The 19,309-nt window shown below is 36.8% G+C and overlaps 2 protein-coding genes and 1 long non-coding RNA gene across 12 annotated transcripts in view; 2 read left to right on the top strand and 1 right to left on the bottom strand.

The window, feature by feature from the left end:
• The window catches only part of LOC136250672 (rap guanine nucleotide exchange factor 4-like), a 73,068-nt gene that overhangs the window by 34,860 nt on the left and 18,899 nt on the right, over positions 1-19,309 (bottom strand). For all 9 annotated transcript variants that reach the window (XR_010698635.1, XM_066042895.1, XM_066042896.1 and 6 more), the window contains 14 exons: positions 18,331-18,556; positions 14,379-14,463; positions 14,159-14,222; positions 13,991-14,067; positions 13,876-13,943; positions 12,281-12,433; positions 12,147-12,226; positions 7,209-7,285; positions 5,663-5,730; positions 3,589-3,670; positions 3,132-3,220; positions 2,268-2,331; positions 1,060-1,123; positions 213-362 (listed from right to left, as the gene is read on the bottom strand). Coding sequence is in view for 8 of the 9 variants with exons in the window: in XM_066042895.1 (XP_065898967.1) it covers positions 213-362; positions 1,060-1,123; positions 2,268-2,331; positions 3,132-3,220; positions 3,589-3,670; positions 5,663-5,730; positions 7,209-7,285; positions 12,147-12,226; positions 12,281-12,433; positions 13,876-13,943; positions 13,991-14,067; positions 14,159-14,222; positions 14,379-14,463; positions 18,331-18,556 (1,347 nt within the window). In the remaining variant the exon portion in view is untranslated. The remainder of the gene's footprint in view (positions 1-212; positions 363-1,059; positions 1,124-2,267; positions 2,332-3,131; positions 3,221-3,588; positions 3,671-5,662; positions 5,731-7,208; positions 7,286-12,146; positions 12,227-12,280; positions 12,434-13,875; positions 13,944-13,990; positions 14,068-14,158; positions 14,223-14,378; positions 14,464-18,330; positions 18,557-19,309) is intronic.
• On the top strand, positions 5,363-19,249 carry LOC136250675 (uncharacterized). 2 transcript variants are annotated; one of them, XR_010698638.1, is made up of 4 exons: positions 5,363-5,770; positions 12,301-12,446; positions 14,962-15,050; positions 19,070-19,249. It is a non-coding gene; the product is annotated as an uncharacterized lncRNA (long non-coding RNA). The 2 variants fall into 2 exon arrangements; XR_010698637.1 differs by lacking the exon at positions 5,363-5,770 and having other exon boundaries at positions 11,986-12,446.
• Positions 7,563-10,902, top strand: LOC136250674 (uncharacterized). The gene has a single exon (XM_066042903.1). The coding sequence runs from the start codon at positions 8,227-8,229 to the stop codon at positions 10,309-10,311; it is 2,085 nt and encodes a 694-aa protein (XP_065898975.1). The 5' UTR covers positions 7,563-8,226; the 3' UTR covers positions 10,312-10,902.

Genomic DNA, 19,309 nt, shown 5'->3' with positions numbered 1-19,309 from the left:
TTGTTCTTGCCCATATAAGTTTAAAGAGCTTCACAGAACTACTAAATGTTAGGGAAGCTTATTAACAAAAAACGAGGGCTCAGGTGAACATGAACCAACAGGTACAGTACTCTATTGGACATACAGTATTACTTACAGGTCACATACAGACTGTACTAAAGTGTTATTACAACTACATACACTCAATGATAGTATACACAGATGCATAATACCTCCAGATGACTTTACTTCATATAGTTTGTAATCAGTTGAGGGCAATGCCAACTCTTTAGTCACATGGTATAGTACATCCTTGGCACAAGCGGCCCTGGTAACTACTAACTGGCAGGATCGATGATCCGCGGTGTACACATTGAGTGTTACTGATCAAACATACAGACTCATATATACAGTAAAAGTGCTTTCAATATTAACAACAGTTAAAAATATTTCTAAGTAATGCAACTCTTGTTAATAGTAGGGATTGTAAATGCTTAAGATTTCCAACAATCATATATAAATGAGCTCCAAATATTGATTAGAGTAATTTGGTAACATTATTAAAGCTTATGCAAACTTGTTATTGTTGAAGCAGAGTTTGATGATACTCACATGACTGATTTTCACCATTGTTAATTTGTCACAAGTAGTTTAAAGGCCTTAGGTACAGTAATGAAAGTATACTGTAGATAAAAGATACAGTAAAAGTGCTTTCAATATTAACAACAGTTAAAAATATTTCTAAGTAATGCAAACTCTTGTTAATAGTAGGGATTGTAAATGCTTAAGATTTCCAACAATCATATATAAATGAGCTCCAAATATTGATTAGAGTAATTTGGTAACATTATTAAAGCTTATGCAAACTTGTTGCTGGTGAAGCAGAGTTTGATGATACTCACATGACTGATTTTCACCATTGTTAATTTGTCACAAGTAGTTTAAAAGCCTTAGGTACAGTAATGAAAGTATACTGTAGATAAAAGTGTGGTTGTACACAATGTATACCAAGCAATTTATTTGTGTTTCATGGTAAGTTCTTAGACATGTATGATGCATAAATTAGCACAGAACACCAACCTTGGTCACTATGTTCACAGGGTGGGAGGCCAACAGTAATACTTGCTGAAGAACCTCGGACACTCTAAACATTTAAGTTGCAGAAAAAAAAAGCTTACATACTATAGTAGGTTTTCTAACATTTCTATTTAGCAATTTGAAGCACAACTATAAATCTATACATACAGTGAGGCTCAAAGGTTTGTACTGTTAGACAGGTATATGTACATAAGTAATTGGAAGCCCACACTATTGACATAATTATGCTATATGCGTTACAGCTAGAATTTTACTGTGAATCGGCTTTTATTTAATAATTTTGTTGCACAAATAAAATAGATGTCTTTTTAGTGGACAGCTTATACACACATTAATTTTTTTAATATCGGCTGCAGTAACCATATCTATCACCTGTATCTGAACTCAGCATGTTATTCTCTGAGTTAGAATACCATTTCCCAACAAAGTTCAAAATATACCCTCACAGTCTGATGTGTCCAAGATAGATACACAATATACTTCGTTACAAGTACTGTACCCTGTGGTGGCAGAATGAAAATAGGGTGCTTGTGTGCACATCTACAAGAACATTTCGAGCTACAGGTATTAGTGTTTGAGTGCTGTTTAATGAATGAGATAGCTAACTCTGGCTCAACTAGAGCTGTGCACCTACAAAATTTTAATCACCAGTTTATTGGTCACCAATAATGTTGGTACAATTAAATTCCATTTAGGCATAGTTATATAACACTATGGAGCATGTGTGCTTGTATGATTGACATTAAATTCTAAGTTGGTGACTATTAATACATAACAAAATGCATTATACTAAGACTCAGTCGCCGACTTACAGTGACTAGTACAGTATGTTCAGCACTCAAAAGCTAGTGTGTATTTGAGTGAAATAGTTGGTATCAGTTATTTAATATTTATCACCGGTTATTGATGTTTTGGAAATCTTCATCGGTTATTCAGTGAAAGTGAACAGAACTAGGCTCAACCTCAACATAGTGCACTAGAAAGGCTTTGCAGCACTCAGTAAGCCACTCTATAAGCACCTAACAGCATGCTCATTCCTCCGCTCAGCTGTGTTAGAGTTATTAAGCTATTGTTAATTAGTACAAAACATTCCTGAGTTAAAATTGTCCATGTAGTTGACCAAAGCAACTACAACATGTTTTTTGTCAAATATTTCCCGATCCACAGTAATAATCATTCAAACTGATTACCTTATTGATCTTCACAATTGAGCTTTGAGCTGTGGTGCTAAGTGCCTTCATATGGCTTGATATCCTGTAAGACAGAATGCATTGTGCTGTTCTATTAGGATTTGTAATTACCGTATAGCATAAATATTTCAAGGGACAAATTGAGCAATGTTGATAAAAAAAAAAAATTTTTTTTTTGCAGACTTGCAAACACTCCCAAAATGTATTATTAGACTATATGGAGGTCTAAAGAGTTTAAGGATAAAATTTTTGCTTGTAACCCCCAAAACCACAAAATCAGTGAAAAATTTCCCCCTCAAAATTATTTAGGCTATACGGTATCATGGTTCATGATACAGGGTGCATTATAAATTCAATGTATGTATATATGTGATTTTGTGTGTGTGCATGTGCCTGTGTGTAATTTAGTCAGCCATGTAATACAGTACCTACTAGTGCCTACGATAGCAAATACACCTGTAAGTAGATAGTTAGCTTTTAATGTACTACAGTAGTATGTACGTGCATGCAACACACACAGGTGCAGTTCTATGGGGTTTCCGGAAACCAGTTAGCTTTTTTACGAAACACTCTAATAGAACAGTTGATGAAATCTGAAGCCAAAATTAATCTCAGCTGACTAAATCAATCACTTATTGTACAATTTACAACCATTAAACTTATAAATATACATTTGATTTATCATGAAATCACCCAAATCTTTAGGTATAGGCGCCTCTAAAAATAATTATCGTGTTAGCAAATTTTTTTAACTTCCTGTAGCTAAGTAAGAGGGCCACTTTTCTGATTTGGAAATGGAAACCAGTCAGCAAATCTTCAAGAACCGCCCCTGAACACACATACTATGTATGCTGACATTCTCACCTTCTACTGGGTGAATACTTGATAACTTTTTCTTGAATGGTAGAGAGCAATTCGTTAAAATTGTCATCAGACATAAATGAACACAGTTCCTATAAATAAATATACTCACTGTCTGCTCACCATGTATGTGTTTTCTGTATTATTCAGAGCTACGTAAGTACACACATTTTATTACCAGTTGTTAGCTTGTTGTATGTTACTATAGTGCAAAAAAATCCTTGTACAAATTGCATGAAGCTTTATACAAAAGATTCTCAGAGATACAGTGCACTTTCTTGCAACAAGCAAATGAAAAGTTAGTAATGATCATCTCATATTGCTCATTCTCAGAAAATAGGTACGTTTGAAATAGTGGAAAATGCATAAATTCTTGGAATTGTAAATTTTCCTTTTCCTTGAACTATGCATACAGTGTACATGTACATATAATTTCATCAACAGCACTGTTTGAACTGACATTAATGAATCGCATAAAGATGGATTCTGCAACTAGCTCTTTCCTTCCTATCTCAATCCACTTGAGAACACCCTTCACAACCCTAAAGGTCATATAAATATATGCAATATTTATATTGATCATTATAAACCAAATCGCAACCAATACAGTTAAGCATGCAAGCAGGAATGTGTGAGTGGGTATACAGTGTATGTCTGCATGTACAGTAAAACTTCAATAAGTGGCTACAGTCTGTACCTCTGTACACCGTGCCGTGTGTGTGTGTGTGTGTGTGTGTGTGTGTGTGTGTGTGTGTGTGTGTGTGTGTGTGTGTGTGTGTGTGTGTGTGTGTGTGTGTGTGTGTGTGTGTGTGTGTGTGTGTGTGTGTGTGGTGGGGACCTGGTGGTCTGGTGTCAACTGGGGATCACTGTTTACTGGGGAAGCAAATGTCCAACTGTCCTTGTTTCATTTAGAGTTGTTGTGGAACTTCAGGTTCCACAACCTCTCTCCATGAGACCTGGACAGTCCTCCTGCAGGTTACTAGCTCTGCCCCAGGAGGATTTTCCTGCACAAGGCTCAAGCACCTGAGTGGTGCACAGGCATCCCAGTGCTGGTTCACTGGGCGGCAATAGCTGTGCTTTGTATGGCTGCCATAGGCTTTGATGGATGTGTGTGTGTGTGTGCTGTGTGTTGTGTGTGTGTGTTGTGCGTGTGTGTGTGTTGTGTGTGTTGTGTGTGTTGTGTGTGTTGTGTGTGTGTGTGTGTGTGTGTGTGTGTGTGTGTGTGTGTGTGTGTGTGTGTGTGTGTGTGTGTGTGTGTGTGTGTGTGTGTGTGTGTATGTAACACTTTCACACCTAAGATCAAAGGAGCCGCCCGGGCTACATTTCTACGTAGCCCAGCTAGCCAGTCTACATACAAAATGTAGACAGGGCTACAACCTGGCAGTGATTATATAGACGTCGACGCTGAAATCGATTGTGGGGATCGATTAATACTCACGTGATTAGGATGCACAACTTGGATTTTGCCATGAAAACCACTCAGATGGAGAGAGTTTTGTTATCCTCGCCATCCTACGAGTTGAAAAGCATTGGGCTACAGTGAGAACTAGCGCTATAGCCTATTCACCAATCGTTTCCACACATTTTCGAATACAGACACACCCCAATCACGAAGCTACCTCTCTGCATGGAGTAACTACTCTACCAGCAAGCTTACCTATGTAGACCTTTAGTAAACTCCATACTTTTTCCATAAACAATTCTATAACACTGATTAAAAGATTAAACTCGCGTAACCGAAACTTTCCGTGATATTCTTAGGATATATCACTCATCGTAGCCGGACATAACCAGAATGTACTAGCTGCTGACCCATAGTCGAAAATTTTAGGTATGCATATATAATACATCCAGTTGCTGCACTTGTATTGGCTTGGGTGATTGATTGCCCTGTACAGGCTATCAGCCTAATAAGTGTTACATAGTAGCTGTAACACGAGGCATTCGGGCTTTGCCTTATATGTATGCCCTCTGCCTTCGGGCTTGCGGCCCTCGGGCAGTCAGGCATATATATCAGGCAATGCCCTCATGCCCGTGTTACAACTATTACATGTATGTATGTATGTATGTACGTATGTACGTATGTAGGTATGTATGTATGCATGTATGTATGTATGTATGCATGTATGTATGTATGTATGTATGCATGTATGTATGTATGTATGTATGTATGTACAGTATGTATGTATGTATGTATGTATGTATGTATGTATGTATGTATGTATGTATGTATGTATGTATGTATGTATGTATGTATGTATGTATGTATGTATGTATGTATGTATGTATGTATGTATGTATGTATGTATGTATGTATGTATGTATGTATGTATGTATGGCTTACATGCATGTACGAATGTATGCATGTACTATACAATACAAGTAGTAGAGTATACTAGGGACCACTTGACCTAAATATTTAATAGTGCTCGTTTGATACTATGACTTAGCTGGTGAATGCAATATATACTGCACAGTTCTATAAGCTGGTTACACGTGTACCTACAGTATGACCTGATGCATGTATGTTTAACCTTTCTTTTCTAGTTCTCTTTTGCTCCAATGTTGTATTCTCTTTGATGACATCTTTACCTTGATATTTGCCACTCACAGAGTTAAGGAAAACTTTTCACATACGCAAAGTACAGTACATATATTAGGGACAACTACTGTACTATGTATGTATATGAATTTACAACTAAACATACAGTGTATTTACGTGTGAATATAAGTGAACTAGTATATTAAAAATTATTAATTTAAAAATGAAGTAGGGATCCAAGTAGTGAAACAAGAGATGAATGATGGTATTACAGCATAGCTCAGTGGCTACATTGACATATTATAACAATCATTTTGTTCGATACCAAAGTAGGGATTTTCCACCAAACTATGCTGTAATACTATCATTAATCTCTTGTTTCACTACTTTTTATTGCTTGTATCTATACTTCATTAATATACTAGTTTGTTTGGTTTTTGTTATAGCATACAGCTATATATATATGTGACTGTTCTATTAGGGTGACTGCTGTATTAGAGTATCTGAAGTCAGCCAGGGGGTGTGCCACTATTTCATATTTCTGCTGTGCTAGCATTATGAATACACCTAGGCCAATAAAAAAGGGTGGGTCATCATAATAGATTGTTAAGAGATGTGGTCTCGGTGCTTGATCGTTATTAATCAAACAAGATCACGTTAACTAATCAAATAGGTGTGGCATGAACCTACCATGAAGTTACAGGTATCAATTGTGTGTAAGTGCTTAAATAAGTTTGCGGCATCTAAATATGCTGCTCAATGAAAGTGTTGATAGAGAAAATTAATGCATTGATATGGTTTCATTACACCAAGAAGAAGACGATGAGCCTGATTGCAGATAATAGGAAAGACAAGGCACAGAGGGCACAAACTCGTTAGAACCCCAAAAGGCACATCCCACTGGTGAGTTTGTTATTGTAGTGTAAAATGGTGGCTGTGGACTGCTTCGTTTGGCCTCTAGGCTTGCAATTGTGGTCAGGCAGGCAGGCTGGAAAATCCAAGTTTTAACGGGTTTTTAAAATTTCTATATCCAGCCGCCTACTAGTGTTTTCTTGTTTTTAATGCTATATTTGATGTTAGATGGACTAATACTATTCTGTACAAGTGATTTTCATTGCAAAAGATGTCTGTAAGATGATTTTTGAAGGCAGAATTTTAGGCGGCGCGTGTCATTTGGGGGGGATCTCTCCGGTACAACTGTACCGTTTGATATATAAATATACTATTAATGTAAACACAAATTAGTAATACAGGTCTGATGTCTATAATCAGGTGAACATGCAGCTGCAGGTGATATACTCTGCCACCCTGGTGAGTATAAGATCTATGTTTCCCAACATAGCTGATTAGAGGTAAACTAATGCTTCATTATTAATAATTATTTCAACAAGGAAGTGAGTCTATATTTCTTAGAAGCTTAATTGTGAGCACAGATCATTTAAATTTTCAACATTCAATTTTTTTAATTTGCTAATGGACTAGCATGCATCTATAATAATGTCTAACTAATTGATGTAATTGTACAGTAAAGGATATTTTGACAATAACAGTGTACATACTTCACTAGTTGAAATAAAGCATGGTAAGGTTAAGAAGAAGTCCATCTCCAATTCATCTACAATAGACAAAAAGGAAAGACTCACAATGGTACACCAGTAGTTAATAAAAATGTAATTTAGAGTGATGTCTGAGTATGCATAGCTCCAGGCTCAATCTACTGTACTGCAAAGATTATTTTAAGGTGGCGGTCAAGCGGCTAAAGTGCCTCAGGTAAAGCGCACGCCCTCCAATATAATAATGAATGGAAACGATTCTTCGCACGTAACTCAATAACTCGGTTTGAAAAGTAAGTGAACGAAAAAGCGGTTGTCTTGTGCGCTAAGAAACACAGTTAGTTACGGCGACTTATTTAAATAATACTTCTATAATGGGTAGTACGTCTCGAAGGCAAAAGCGAACAAAGCGACGAGTTATTACAGCTAGCAGGAACGCTATAAATGCGAGGTGGAGCAAAACGAAGTGTTGCACAAGCGAAGCTCCAGGTGAGACTCTTCCGTTGTGTATCATACAGCCATGCTAGAATTTCTTTTAAATAAGGAATGTATTTTAAAATAATTATAATTCAATTTCTTACATACACTTTAAATATATTTCAAAATATTCATTCTTGTAGTAACAAGTGCCACTCCTACCGAAGACCACAGCTCACACAGCCAGTATCCACCAACTAGCTCTGAACACATTACCAAAAGCACAATTTCAGAGGTGCCTGTAGGTCAACCACCAACTTCAAGTACATCACACCTGGCTGGTAGTAGAATTATCAACCTGAAAAAGTTACATGATGCCATTCATACCATCACACAACACACCCTCTCCTGTCAATCTCCAGTCGAACTCATCAGAGAAGTATATAGGAGAGGACTTGGTAGTACATTGCTTGCCAGGTGCAACAAGTGTAATAAGGAAATTGTGTTCAAGACCTGCAACAAAGTAGAGTTACAAACACCAGAAGGGACTATCAGGTCTACTTACGAAGCTAATGCAGCTGCTGTGATGGGACAGATGTCAGTAGGTGGTGGTCATAGTAACCTTGAGGAGGTTATGTGTACCATTGGAGTTCCTTCAATATCCAAGCCAACATTCATCGACATCGAGAGGCTCTTGGGATCAGCTTTTGAGGACTACTTGAATGAACTCATGTTGGAAGCTGGAAGAGAAGAGAGAGAATTAGCAATACAAAACAATCAATACCATCATGACATACCAGCTATTACTGTAATAGTTGATGGAGGATGGTCCAAAAGGTCCCACGGGCAGTCCTACAATGCGAATTCTGGAGTAGGAGTTATATTTGGTGCTGCTACCAAAAAGCTTCTGTACATAGGTGTAAAAAACAAGTATTGTGCAGTATGTTCTATAGCACACAAGAAACATACCAAACCACCTGATCACAAATGCTTTAAAAACTGGTGGGGATCATCTACATCTATGGAATCAGATATTATTGCCACAGGATTTAGACAATCTGAGAGTATGCACGGTCTTCGATATACAGAAGTAATTGGAGATGGAGACAGTTCTGTTCTTCACACCATACAAACAACAGTTAAGTCATATGGCAGAGATGTTGAGAAGGTGGAGTGTGCAAATCACGCTGTTAAGTGTTTTTGGGGCCGACTAGAGCAGTTAGCAAAGGACTTTCTATCTTTCCGTGGACGAGGTCGTCTAACCAAATCTGTCATTATGAAAATCACACATGGTGCAAGGTGTGCTATTCGGAACCACTCTAAAACCAACAACATCACAAAGCTACGAAATGATCTTCGAGCAGATCCAAAGCACTATATAGGATACCACAAAGATTGTGATCCATCTTGGTGTTCAGAAGCTGCAAAAGAAACACCAGTCAGTGTTAATCTGCATGACTTGCCACCTAACCTTCTCTTTGAGATAGATCGAGCTGGTGACCGTCTGGTAAACAAAGCAGCTCAGCTCATCAGCAACAGCACAACCAACTTGAGTGAATGCTACATGTCGATCAGAGCAAAGATGGATGGTGGAAAGCAAGTTAACAGAATTCAGTCAGGATCATTCCAGCATCGTTGCATGACAGCAGGATTGTCCATGATTTTAGGTCCAGGATGGATTGAGACCACTTGGAAGCGCCTGTTTGGATCCTGCTCAACTATCACTGAGACATTTTCAAACCGTCGTAAACGTAAACATGAGCGTGACACCCAGAGAAAGTCTTCAGATGCATACAAGAAAGCCAGAATTGAAAAGCGATACCATCTCACACCAGCTATTACTGATAAAGATTATGGGCCAGAAGCAATCACTCCAACCAACTCCAGTCAAGACGAGCTGCGGCTTATCTGCAACGAATACCTAACATCTTTACAAGTCACAGTGGAACAGGCTACTGAACTCACGAGAGAAACTGTGGACCAAGATCCATCCCTCAACAGTCTATGGCAGCAGCTCAGAAGACCTCGCCTGACTGCATCTGCATTTGGCACTGTAATAAAACGTCGTAAAAACTTTGAAAAACTAGTAGAAACCATCTTGTACAAACCACCTCCAGGTACAATTCCAGCACTAGAATGGGGACGATCACATGAAGACACCGCAAGGCAGTGGTATGTGACTCACATGACCAAGCAGTTTGGTCCATCATACCAAGTCAGTAGAACTGGTATCCATATAAGTACAATGCATCCGTGGTTGGCTGCTTCTCCTGATGGTGTTGTTGAAGATCCTACCCAGGCTGAAGGAAGACGATTTGGTCTATTAGAAATAAAATGTCCATATTCTGGGAGAACAATGACGCCTGAAGTCGCATGCCAGGAAGTTAACCAGTTTTGTAGTTCTTTAACAGATGGTCAAGTCATGCTAAAGAAAACACACAACTACTATTACCAAGTGCAAGGCCAATTAGAAATTACACAGTTACCCTGGTGTGACTTTCTTATCTGGACACCACAAGGAACATCTTTACAGCGAATTGAACGCGATGAAAAACTCTGGACAACGGTGTATCCCAAACTAAGATCCTTCTACAGAGAATATCTACTTCCAGAGATAGCTGATCCAGTGTTTAGTAGTTGCCAACCAATTCGGCGCCTTGAGTCACCTTGAACAGTATAATACATAAATTATATTTTTGTACACAACCTTAACGACGAATACTTATTATGTTATTACTGTATAAAATCATACTTATACATACTGTAACTCATACCTGTTTTATTGGCAAACATCACATAAACCTTGAGAAGAATTTCCAGATGTGTTGACATGAGATGCATTGTCAGACAAATTTTCTTATGAATGCTAGCTAAAGACCTAGATAGAATTAGCATGTATACTTCCAGTTGCAGCGAGACACAACTAACACGTTTCAGTGGTGTATCGCCTGTAATAATAACAGTGAAGTTGTAATACACCGACATTGTCCAGCTTCCAAAACTAAAGTGACAGAGACAACAAATAGAAGAGCCGGCATTAACCATGCTTTATCTCATGATCAAAGGTAAGAGTTGCTCGTCAAGTATATCAGACCATAAATGGTCCACCGTTTTCAAGTCGTAAACACCATCGTTAATCACTGAACACGAGGTTGCGAATTTAATAGAAACGTGTGTTGGTGACGCAGTATACTACGTAATTCCGCGCAATGCATTCTTGAAACTTCTTCGATTTTCCAATCAACTTTGTTGCCAAAGCAATTGTCAGAATCGGTTTATAAAGTTTTATTGTAGAAGATCGAAGGTATGTGAATGTGCACGCGTATTGTCGTAGTGATCCGAACTTGTGAGTGCAGTGTTTTTCGGTCCAAGTTTCCGAGCTCTCCTTTCGCTTCCACCTTTAGCTGATTCACAATCAAACTCTAAATACGCAGAAACATACACACCATGAAAAGAAAGTCAGTACTAGGATACGGGCCCCGTAATGGTTGGCGTGATGGAATAAAGTTGCGCCATTCATCCTACTATAAAATCGTTCTTGAACCTTCGCCGTTTGTGATGTGCTACAACAACAGTGCAGAACAGCCCATTTTCTTAGTGCTTATTTAGGTAGCGAAACTAAATTCGATAATAACTTGGAAATCACAGGATATTTGAAATTTAATTAATTGAGTGGGCGGACACTTGACCGCCACCTTAAGGCTCTATACTGTAAAACATATGTAGTTTTATACAAACGCAATGAAAGTCACTAATTAATAGTGTTATTAATAGTGTTATTGTTGTTCGGTGGTGGATCTAAGATTTTTTAAATGGGTTTTTGAAAATAACATGAATGTAATGGACAGGGAATCAAAAGGTGCCTGAAGACATACTACCAGAAAATTGAGATTTTAGCTCTAAGATAGAATTTTTGGCTACTTTCAGTTAATAATAACTGTAAATTTCAATGCTTTAAATTAGCTGTGATAAGCAAACTAACCATAGACCAAAACCAAAACTTGTGACTATGCTGTATCTTTCATTGCTCATGTCTGCTCTGTTAGAATATCCGCAGGGTGAAGTATTGCTGTATCTATTATTGCAATTTCACTTGGTACTGAAATATGGTGGTACATAGATTTTTTATACACAACTTGTTTAGCTGCTAAATTTAAAAGGAGTTTCTATCAAAACCACCCACCCAAATCTGCCACTGCTGTTGTATTAATACATATGTTAGACAGCATACTGTATATCAAGAAAGGCGCAACATACAACTACACATTTTGAATCAGCATTGAAGCACCCTTTTGTATAGTAATTTATCTTTGGGTACTTAATTTTGTATTATTGCTCATTGATACTGTACAGTACACCTTGCAAATGGCTATAGAGAATTGAATGCCTGTGCACATCATGTTCTTAGTAATGTATACATATGTGGTACAGTTGGCAATGTGCATAGTGTGTGGGACATCTGTAGACACTAGTTACAAAATGATGAGCACTGCAATAGTAAACAACCTTCAGTTTCATTTTCATCCACTTTTTTATCTATCAAATGATCAATGACTTTGTCAGGAGTTCCAAGCACTACAGAATACCTGGGATATAGCACCAATGCATATAATACAACCAAAATAATGACAACACATTACTTTTCATTAATTTTTTCTAGCACAAGAACATCATGACCATGTTCTTGAAGTCTAACTGTGTTTGCTTCAACTGATTTCAAAATACGATTAAAATCTTCTTTGTCCACCCTGAGGAAACTACAGTGGGCTTCCCGAAGTTGAATGGATGCAGCTCTATATAAAATCAGTAAGTGCATTGATTACAGATCTTTATGTCAGATACCAGTGACACTTTTTAGTCATGTGTGCATGCTACAATTGTTGCTTATTTATTGTATGTTTGGTTAATAATTGAATACTGGTACCTATTTGTGGATATAGTAAATAACCATGCATGACATAGTCTGTGATACATATGATAATACAAAGCATATTGCTACCTGAGCAGTAAACAAATTATAAACAAAGCCATAGAATGATGTATATATTCTAAAGCCATGCACCATGTGCATCTGGTGTGTGAAAATACAGTGTTGTCTAAGTACATTCCTCAAAGGAAAGTGTCAATGCAGAAAACTATATTCTCCAGTATAGATTTCATAAAGAAGAGAACCAGATAAAAGGAAAGGCAAAGTACAGAAGGCAGACACTTGTCGCAGCCAGAAAAGGCACATGCATTATTATTGTGACGTGAAATGGTGGCTGTACACTACTTTATTTATCCTCTAGCCTTGTGACTGTGGTCAGGCTAGCAAGCAGACCAAAAATAATTTGGCAATTACATGCATTTTAAAAGTTCAATATTCGACCTTCTGTAGGTGTTCTCTTATTTTTTAATATTGGATTTGATGTGGTCACTCTAAAGACATTTAAGCCACTCTTTGGTGATTTTCTCAGAAAATCCATATGGAGTGCAGGCGGGTGTGTCATTACCATTATCCCATTATCTCTAGAACTTGCCACAACATTGCTAGCTAAGCTTATTTTTGCTATGCATTACAAGCAATTATTTATATAACTTTATATAACTTGGTATATATGGTCACTGAAAGCAACAACTGACCACTTCAGATGTAGCTATAGCTATTCATTCATGAAAGTTAATTTAGTTAAACTTCTTCTACAAATGTAAATGTCAAAGGGTTGACTACACAAAAATTTAAATCCGATAAGGATCTATTGGATACTGCACTAGGTACTGTAGCTACCTACTACATGAGTGTAGCAACCTAGAAATGTGGAAAAAAAAAACAGGTAATTAAAATAGTGGCCTTACTGGCTTGACTATGACTGTCATAAAGGAAAGTTGAGGCTGATTTTTTGGGTGATGTTTTTGGCAAGGAAGCCCAAACCTCCATGATCCCTACTATACAATACTACAGTACTGTACGATACAGTACAGAGTATGATTGGTAATTGATTGAGAATCTGTGTTGTACAGAATTTTAGCCTCACAATTCTTTGCTATATTCAAGCATGATGCTTTGTGACTACAGGCATCCTATACAATACAGGTAACTACTTCTATAGGCAGAATATTGCTGCCAGACCTTCATTGCTGGTCACTGTAAAGCTTTGATAATAATAATAGTATATGTTTACAAAGAAGTAGTGAATTATTGGACAATTAAACCTGTTTCCTATATGAACATACAATGTACGTACATACAGTGTACCTTGGAGCATTATTTACTAATGCAAGCTTTCCAAACTCGTCACCTTCATGTAGTGTACATACTATACCCTATGGTGTCAAAATATATTTTTGTAATTGCTTTGAAAATGAAGTACCTTTCCATGGACAATCACATTAACGGATCCTTTATATATGATATACCATGATGTACCTTCATCTCCCTGATGAAACACTAGATAATGAAACAAGAGTTGTAGTTGGTACTGTTTAGACAGGCGAATGTTGTACAGTGACCTAGGTTTCACTATACTCAGATTACTTACACATTCGACCAGTTTGTTCCTTGAACTCATCAATAATAATACATTTGGATAGTTCGCTTTTCACCTGTGTATACACACACAGTTAGTTCTACTGAATATCATCTGAACATTTAAAAATACCACATCTAACTTCCAATTTTAAGAACCAATATAACCAAATGCTATAGTATATACTACACAATAGACCTAAGTATGGGGAACTACTGATCACGGTACTCACTGTCTGAGAAAAGTGGGAGAAAGCTTTTATGTTGACCATTTCTTCATAAATGAAATCAATGTCTTCTTCTGTACGCTGATCAGGGCTAATACATAAATCATTATTATAATTTCAAAATCTACATTGTGACACAATAACCAATTTGAGGCTCCTGTACTGAAAACATATAGAGGTTATCTATTTACATCATTTTAAGTTAGTAACGGTTACTAGGCACCATGTTTTTGAGGAAAAAATCAGTGGCACCCATGTGAGAAAATGAAACTTGCAATTGTGCACAATTGAAGAAAGACTTGTGAGAAATCGTTACACTGAGTGAGTTACTTGCCAATTGAACAATGGGACTGGGTTCATTCTGTGGTACAAGCCAATGAGCAACTGGAGTTTAATAGCCCTGCTGTGAAGCGATATTACTAAGCAACAAATAACATAACCAATGTACCACAGCTTTCTTATTTTCAACAACATTCTTCAGCTTGTAACTCACTCATGCCTCACACATTTATGAAGATAACCTGTAATTACATGGAAAATATTTAGTGTGATGTCAATTGATGACCTCTATACTTGTAATTCACTACAGGTACATGAACATATTTGCTTGATTGAATATACAACTATAAGCATCAAGAGTTTCAACACACAATGGTACATCATTTGGCCAAGAAGCTGGTAAGCTGGTACAACATTGCTAAACACAGATGTTTACTAGACACCACTGTATGCTAGTGCTGTGCGATAACCGTAAAAAGTCATTATCGTTATTGCAAAAATTTTCATTATTGCATTATCGTGATAATAGGAAATTTCTGTAAACTACACGTGGCCAACCTGAAATGAGGAAATGTTACAAATCCAGGTACAATTCTAATGAACACTTAAATTTTTTGTCATGATACTGGTTTCCAATATAGCTATAACGCAAGCATAACTGTATGCAAAGCTCAAAATAACAGCCTGTCACCTGTCATTTTCTGACCCAAAAGTCATAATGACCAACCAAATTAAAATGGCTTGACATTATGACCTATCAAAATAAGCATTTAAAAATACACTCTGTATGTAAACTGCTACTATCATGTACCAGTGGCTGACCATGTTGCATGTTGGTCTGTCATTTTGACAGATCAAGTAAGAGGCATTATATTGAGCACTGTAATGAGTGACACAGTGATAGTTTATTAGAAACATTTACAGTATCTAACATGTGTAGTCAAGTATTGTGATAATGAGGTACATTATCGCTATAATAAAATTTTCATTATCGCACACCCCTACTGTATGCATAGACAAATGTAAATAATTACTTTTATGTACGTTATGCAGGTGTACATCTACAATAAAAGCATGATTATCTATCATATTTTTGACAGTTAATATGCTTACAGGTTAAGTACTGTAATGTACGTATATACAGTGCAGTCCAACTTTAAATATGATACACTGCAAGCCTCATTTCATAAAATAGAGTTAATGAAACAAGTACTTGAATTCAGTTTTTTTAACATCTTTACTGTATACTTTCTGCCCATACGTCACAGAATTGAACTTCTTATCATTCACCATAATTAATATAGCACACACTCAAGGGCGTAGCTAAAATTTTGGTGATTCCAGGGCCTAGCTACTGTACATGACATTGTAGCTAGTAACTACGTAGTATAGGGAAAGCATTCCTTAGTGTGTGAAGCACACTATAGCATACAAAATACAGTGTATGACAATCTAAGGGGTCTAGGAATGCTCCCCCAGGGAACTTTGAAAATTAGACCCTCTAAACAGTATAATTATTAATACCTATTTGTTGCTGTATTAGGGTATTAGGGTGGCTGCTCTATTAGGGTAACTCAATCTTCAATTTTATTGCAAACTTTGTAAGCCACGTAGGAAAATTTTTAAACGTTATACAGTGTACAAGTGCTGTGAACCTGCAAAGTTTACTAAAACTGGTTATCAGAAGGTGAATAATTGGATATTGACTGGTTATTGTCTGATTGTAAATTAGCAGACATAATGGTACTCAACATGCCTGTTGGAAGCCTTAGGGTGGTACCAAAGTGACCATCAACATCCTGCCTTACAATAACAGTTATTACAATCACATATTTACACATGTTTTGAGGTTATGTTATGATGTTAACGCTTGTCAGCAGGAGTAATTTATGGTTTACCAAGTGGGTGGGCAAAACCAGTTTAAAAGCTTCTTAGCTAATAATTGGCTTGACCTAGACAATACCAGTTAATAACCGGTTTTTCCATACTGGTTTGCAACACTACATTATACACTCTAAAATTGAATGTGAGACTAATTTTAACAGTTTGTAAGAGTAGCACTATTGCTAAATATTTTTCTGACTGTTCTATTAGAGTATCTCAATCTTGATATCAAACGGTACAGTCGTACTGTTTTCGCATGCTGCCCAAAACTCTGCCTTTAAAAAGCATCCTAGAGATATCTTACGAGACGAAAATCACCTTTACGGAATAGTACTAGTCCATATAATACATACAGTGTAAAACAGCATTAAATACAGCAAAACACTTACAGGTGGCTGGATATATAATTTTTAAAAATGGCCAAAACTTGAATTTTAGACTGACTGCCTGACTGCCTGACTGACCACAGTCGCAAGCCTAGAGGCCAAATGAAGCAGTGCACAGCCACCATAACAAACTCACCAGTGGGATGTGCCTTTTGGGGTTCCGACGAGTGTGTGCCCTCTACGCCTTGTCTTTTTTTATTTTCAATCAAGCTACTTGTTCTTCTTCATCCAACGAAACCACATCGAGGCGTTAATTTTCCATATCAACACTTTCTTTAAGCAGCATAATTGATGCCACAAGATTATTTAAGGTGCTTAGACTACACCACTGTACAGAGGTACCAGTACTAGATAGCTTTCACGATACAGGTCACAAGATCATGCCCATTCTTTATTCTACACATTATCGATCTATCGATTGAAACCATGATGATACACCCTTTTACACTAGCTGTATTTCAGTGACCACACACCTTCAAGTTGGAAGGCTGACTTGAGGTATAGTATAGCGGCACAACCAAAAAATTGTGCACTTTTTCATAAAGCCATGAAACTTTCCACACAAATAGTAGTCCTCAATACATGTATTTTCAGATATAGTGCCATCACTGATTTGACTTTTGGTGGCCATTTTTGTACAAAAAAATTGATCATTTTTTTCTTTAACTCCCTGAGGCAATAATTAACTTCTTAAAACATGGTACCACACAAAAGATCTTGTTGATAGAAACAACTTGGTTTTTATTTGAAGTCAATAGGTGATTTCATTCTTAAGTTATGAGTATTTTTATTAGCTGCAAAATTTGATGCATAATTAGCTTCCTACAGGTAATTCCCACCTTGAGGGTAGGTAAATTTATCAAATTTTGCAGCTAGTAAAAATGATCATAACTTTGTAATGAAATCACCTATTGGCTTCAAATAAAAACCAAGTTGTTCTATCAGCAAGATCTTCATTTTGGCAAGCAATAAAAAGTAGTGAAACAAGAGATGAACGATGGTAGCTATTACAGCATAGCTACCATCGTTCATCTCTTGTTTCACTACTTCTTATTGCTTGGATTCCTACTTCATTTTTTTAATTTATAATTTTTAATATACTAGTTTAAATTATTGATGCCCAGGTTTTGACTACGTCTCTGTACACACTTAGATTGAGATGGTTGAGTTAACCAACTGTATAGATTATCAAGGAAAAAACACGAAAGATGTAGGGTGGTACCAAAATCAAAGTGGCCAGCAATTACAAAATCATTATTATTAGAGCTAATAATAGGGTCCAAGTTTTAATAATGGAAGTTAACCCATAAAGAACGCACTACCAAATTGCTACCATTGTTGCATGTATCAAAGATTATAAAGAACAGTGTCTATGCTTCTTAGATACACTGCTATGTAGTGAAGTTTACCTTTTAGTCAAGGAGGCTGAAACTAATGCTTCTGGGGCCAAACTAGCCCACATTTCAAAACTATCTTCCAAAATTGTGTCTGTATCAAAGCTGGAGGAAGTGGAATAGTGTTGACGTTGTTCCACTACATTGTCTGGGGAATTGCTCTCAGAACTTTCCTGCTTCAGACCATTGTGGAATTTGTACATCAAACTAGGGTCATCCTTGAAAGAGTGAACATTGAAGACTACAAAAAGTAATAAATCACAATAATTTGTCAACAGCCAACGTGACACAGAAAAAGGTCTTTCTAGTATGCACTTTTTGTGTAAAAAATAATGTAATGTCCCAGGCTGTTTGCTATTTTGCTAATATACTTATGTACATTATATCCATGCAAAAACAGTCAAGCTGTATAAAAAGGGTGGGGCCTTCAAAAAGCTTTGGTGAAAAAAGTTGTGAAATCAAAGGTTGGCGGCCACGAAATGGCTGCAATGATATGGATGATAATAAATTTTAATAATGGCTTTGTGCATTAATATAAAGAATTATGATCAACATTATTGCAGCCATTTCATGGCCGCCACCTTCGATTTCACAACTTTTTTCACCCAGGCTTTTTCACCCTTTTAATACAGCTTGGCTGTTTTTGTGTGGATTTCACTTCTTTTGCAGTTTAAATACTGTATATACCCAAAGCCAACCATAAACTGGCTTTGAGGTTTGTTTTTACACAAATCATTGGTCTTTTTATCTACAGATGCAATGAATATGACAAACTAGTGCTCTACCAGTAAAGAAAAATAGCTACCTACTGATCCGATATAAAGCCAATTTATACTGATATAATTTTGTGCTTGCATGTTTATGGTTATATAAAGTTGTAATATATATGTAGTGCCTGTATTTATTTGCAATAATGCTTTAAAACTAAATTCCTTACAAGTTATGTATACTATTAGTCTATTAAGTTTTGCAGTGACTGCTCTGTTAGAGAGTA

The sequence above is a fragment of the Dysidea avara genome, chromosome 3 (genome assembly GCF_963678975.1).
Source record: "Dysidea avara chromosome 3, odDysAvar1.4, whole genome shotgun sequence".
Classification (NCBI taxonomy): Eukaryota; Metazoa; Porifera; class Demospongiae; order Dictyoceratida; family Dysideidae; genus Dysidea; species Dysidea avara.
This window is presented reverse-complemented; position numbering and strand designations above follow the sequence as displayed.